This window comes from Triticum dicoccoides, chromosome 5A (assembly GCF_002162155.2).
Source record: "Triticum dicoccoides isolate Atlit2015 ecotype Zavitan chromosome 5A, WEW_v2.0, whole genome shotgun sequence".
Lineage (NCBI taxonomy): Eukaryota > Viridiplantae > Streptophyta > Magnoliopsida > Poales > Poaceae > Triticum > Triticum dicoccoides.
This window is the reverse complement of record NC_041388.1, coordinates 145504725-145508583: the sequence shown is the minus strand read 5'-3', so window position 1 is coordinate 145508583 and position 3859 is coordinate 145504725. Positions and strand designations below refer to the sequence as shown.

The 3859-nt window shown below is 43.6% G+C and overlaps 1 protein-coding gene across 1 annotated transcript; it reads right to left on the bottom strand.

The window, feature by feature from the left end:
- Positions 1-249: 249 nt before the first annotated feature.
- Positions 250-2181, bottom strand: LOC119300496. The gene is made up of 2 exons (XM_037577437.1): positions 581-2181; positions 250-501 (listed from the first exon to the last, which is right to left on the bottom strand). The coding sequence occupies exons 1-2, from the start codon at positions 2006-2008 to the stop codon at positions 394-396; spliced, it is 1536 nt and encodes a 511-aa protein (XP_037433334.1). The 5' UTR covers positions 2009-2181; the 3' UTR covers positions 250-393.
- Positions 2182-3859: the final 1678 nt, after the last annotated feature.

Sequence of the window (3859 nt, the reverse complement as noted above, 5' to 3'; positions counted from 1 at the left end):
GACACACTATGAAATGGGTCGGTGCGTTGGGTTACTCAAGTGTCTTTGATTTAGTACAAATACTTATTTTAAGACGGAGGGAGTATATGTTTGTTTTAAGTGAATAGGTCAAGCAATTCACACATAGATTTCGGCAGTCATGACAATTCACAATGCAAGGACAATTCATCATCACCCGCAAAAAAAAAAAGAACAATTCATCACAATGAAAATAAATGTCGCTATGTTATCCTAGTTTGAGATAATTTCTTTCAGGGAAAAAACGCTGCAGCTTGATTCAAGCATAGCTGTCTTGACTTTATCGACAAGGAAAACACTTTATGAAGTTACAAAACACGGAAGCCTGACAAACGGAGTGGACCAGAGGAAGCCACGAATAGCATCACCTTTCATTTAATCCCCCGAGCCAGCAAACACATCAACGACTCCACATAAATTCCACCATTGTGATGGGGACCTCCTGAGAAGTGGCGCTCCACGATGCACTCCCTTCAAATCCAGCTGAAACATGAACCCGGGAAAATTTCAGTCGACAGCTTACTTAATGAAGAAAACTAAACAAAAGGCTCTTTTGACTCACCTCCGAGGCAGAGTCATCGTTAATTTTATCAGTTTCATCTCCCAGACTCTCCTGTGAGGCCACTTCTCTGGCTTCGTCGTCATTCTCGAAACCATCAAATGCCTCATTTCTTGGTGTCTGACGGTTCTCAAAGATGTTGCAAATTACAGCAGATGCAGGATCGGGTGCCTCTGCTTCTGCTGTGCTGTGTTTGGTAACCTCTTCCTGTTTGTCATCTTCATAAACCAAATAATGGTGGGATGAAGCATCTGAGGAGGCTGCATCTTCACAAACAGAATGAAGTGACACCACTGATGCTTCCTTCTCGCTGCTGGAATCCTGACCTTCGTTTGAAGCTCCAACACTCTGCTCTGCATTTGCCTCCGTGATCAGAACTTCGGGCACGTTTTGTACTTCTTGCTTTTCACGAAAATCTTCCAGAGTCGCTATGCTATCAACAACCAGTTCAAGTACACTCTTTGCATCTTTTTCTTGGGTACTCCCTTCATCTGAGGATTCAAACTGTCCGGTTTCCTCATCTTCAACAAAAGAACCGTCAGGTGCCTGGTCTCTTGTTTCGTGCTTGTCAATGAAATCAATAATTTCATATGTACCACAAGCTGATAACTCCTTCCTATCGTCACGATATTCTTCACCATATTCGTCGCTAATACTATGATGATGACACGAAGTATTTGATGACACGACCATATTTTGCTTGCTTTCAGCAAGGAAGTCCGGTGACATCCCTCTCGGTTCGTCCATGTCAGGCAAATCATGAATTTCAGCTGAATCAGTGGAATACAGAGATGGAAATAAATCATCTGGTGTGCTACTGCTGTCCACTCTGATGTCGTGTTCATCCACAAACCAATCGACCGGCACATCCTGTACCTGACGCCATCCGGAAAATCCCTCTGAATCAGCCATGGTGGCACTGCTTGTCTCAAAGATATTCACATCTTCGACCAGTTTGTCGTCGTTCGTCCGAGGTACTTGAGAGAATCCATCAGCCCGAACTTCTTTTATCTCGAGTCTCCTGAAAGAATTGTCAGCCGTAGCAGTATCACCAGTCAGGTGTTCCGCCGCATGCCTCACAGCTTCCCCTTTCGCCTCTGAATTTCCCTCTTGCCCACTGTCTTCGACGTCGCTGGCAGGGCCGCCGATGCCGACATTCTTGACGGATTCGAGATCGTCATCGTTGCTCAAGAGCGAGGCGACGAAATAGAGCAAGGTGAACCAGAGAAACGACACCACAAAGGCAAGCAGGGCGAAGGAGAGAACAGGAGGAACCAGGAGGTAGGAGAGCAGCGAGAGGCGAGGGCGAGGCAACCACCGGAGGAGCGAGACTCGCCTGCGTGGCAGGTGGTAGTGGACGTGGACATGGCGGCATCTGCACCGGCATCTCGCCTCCCCTCCATGCTTCCTCTTGGCGCAGCCCGAAGCCATGTCAGCCGCAAGAATTCTTCTCTTCTCAATTAGAAATGGCAGGAAAGAGGATTCCAGGCGTCGCCTGTCTTCTCTCCGCTTGCTTTTCTGCCCGGTTGAAGGCGGAAATTTTTGAAATCTTCCGCTATCGGATCGGGACCCGCCAAGAAGTTTTCAAGCCGACGCAAGGGGGGCAGAGACGGGAACCTTGTCTTGTGATCATGATGGGTCGGGTAAAGTTGGGTCATGGATGCCTATCAGCAGCGAGTGTGTTCACAAAGATTGCAAGGAAGAAAGGTGGGGAAATTGATCTTATCTCTCCGACTGGGATTAGATGCCACTGTCATGCTGGCCACTGAGCATAGCAATTACATTAAGGCAAATTTTAAGATGGTCCCAACTATTAAGGACCCACCATTATTTCTGATCCAAGGGTCTAGATTGAACGAGGTAATAGGTCATCCAACACTCATATTTGGCAAGTTTTAGAAAAATAGGTCTGCCATCATTCATATTTGGCAAGTTTTAGAAAAATAATAGAATGCCCGTGCGATTGCCACGGGCTTCTGAAATACTTTGCTAGAGTTATTATACAAAGATAATGCATGCTAGATTTTACATGTAGAGACAATATAACACACGCACAATCGGATGATAGTTGAAGCCCACGCACTTGCGATTATTAAGGACAAAGGTTATGCGATTGGTCTTACACCATTGTGCAAGATCATATCATCTTTCATAAGGCATTTCAACTCATTGTTTGATAATAAGGCATCTCTACTGTCCACAAAGTTGGTTTTCTTGGGAGCAGACATGGTTGACTCGATGTCAGTGATATATTTAGATGTATAAACATAGTTTACCGCCATGATACAAAAATGAGCCAAACTAGTTCAACACAAAAAACAATATGACAAAGTAAGGACTGATAATAACACTGAAAAGATACCTTGTGCGATGACATTTGTATTTGTTTTTTCTTGATTTGTTATCAGCGCTTGCACGTCATTATGTTGTAAAAGGCTTTGGAAACTTTCAACCCCATCCAACGACGTGGCCTCGGAACCCTTGTCGATGGATTCTTTTTAAACATCGCCAGAATACATCTCTGTCTCTCCCATGTTCTGCAACAATAATCATACTCCCTCCATTTCATAATATAGTGCGCATGCGCTTTCCGAGGTCCAACTTTGACCATAAATTTAGCCAAGGAGACCAACTGCGGCGGAAGAAAAAATTATATAATTGAAAACTTCTTTCAAATACGAATTCACTGATATAATTTTCGCTCCCGCCGCAATCGGTCTTGATAGTTAAATTTACAGTCAAAGTTGAAGCACGTGGATAGAGGAAGCACTACATTATGGAATGGAGGGAGTATAAAAATGCACCTTTTGTATAACATACATATAAAGAAGGTTTAGACGTATGCACCTCTTCTCATGGTGTATTAGTTTGGTCCGTCATCGTTACATAAGTGCTTATGTGAGATGATATTTCTAAAAAAACATCGGAATCCAACACTTATTATTTCTGATGAACAAAAGTGGAATTGATAAAAATATTTTATACTACATTATATAAATAAACATATAAAATATATTTAAAAAAGTGAGACTAACACATTTTTATTTGCAATAAAAAGCTGGGTACCACTAATTACATATAAATATATACAAATCATATTAATAAACATGAGTGACACAATCCCCAAAAAAATTCACCTACCCAGCGTCACCCTCAAGTCACCCCCACTCTCACCATAGTCACCGGCATTCCTCACTCCCTCCGCCTCTCCAACTCCATCTCAATCCCCTCCCACTCTCCTACACGGCGGCATGAGGCACAGAGGCGATGCGGCGGCGTCAT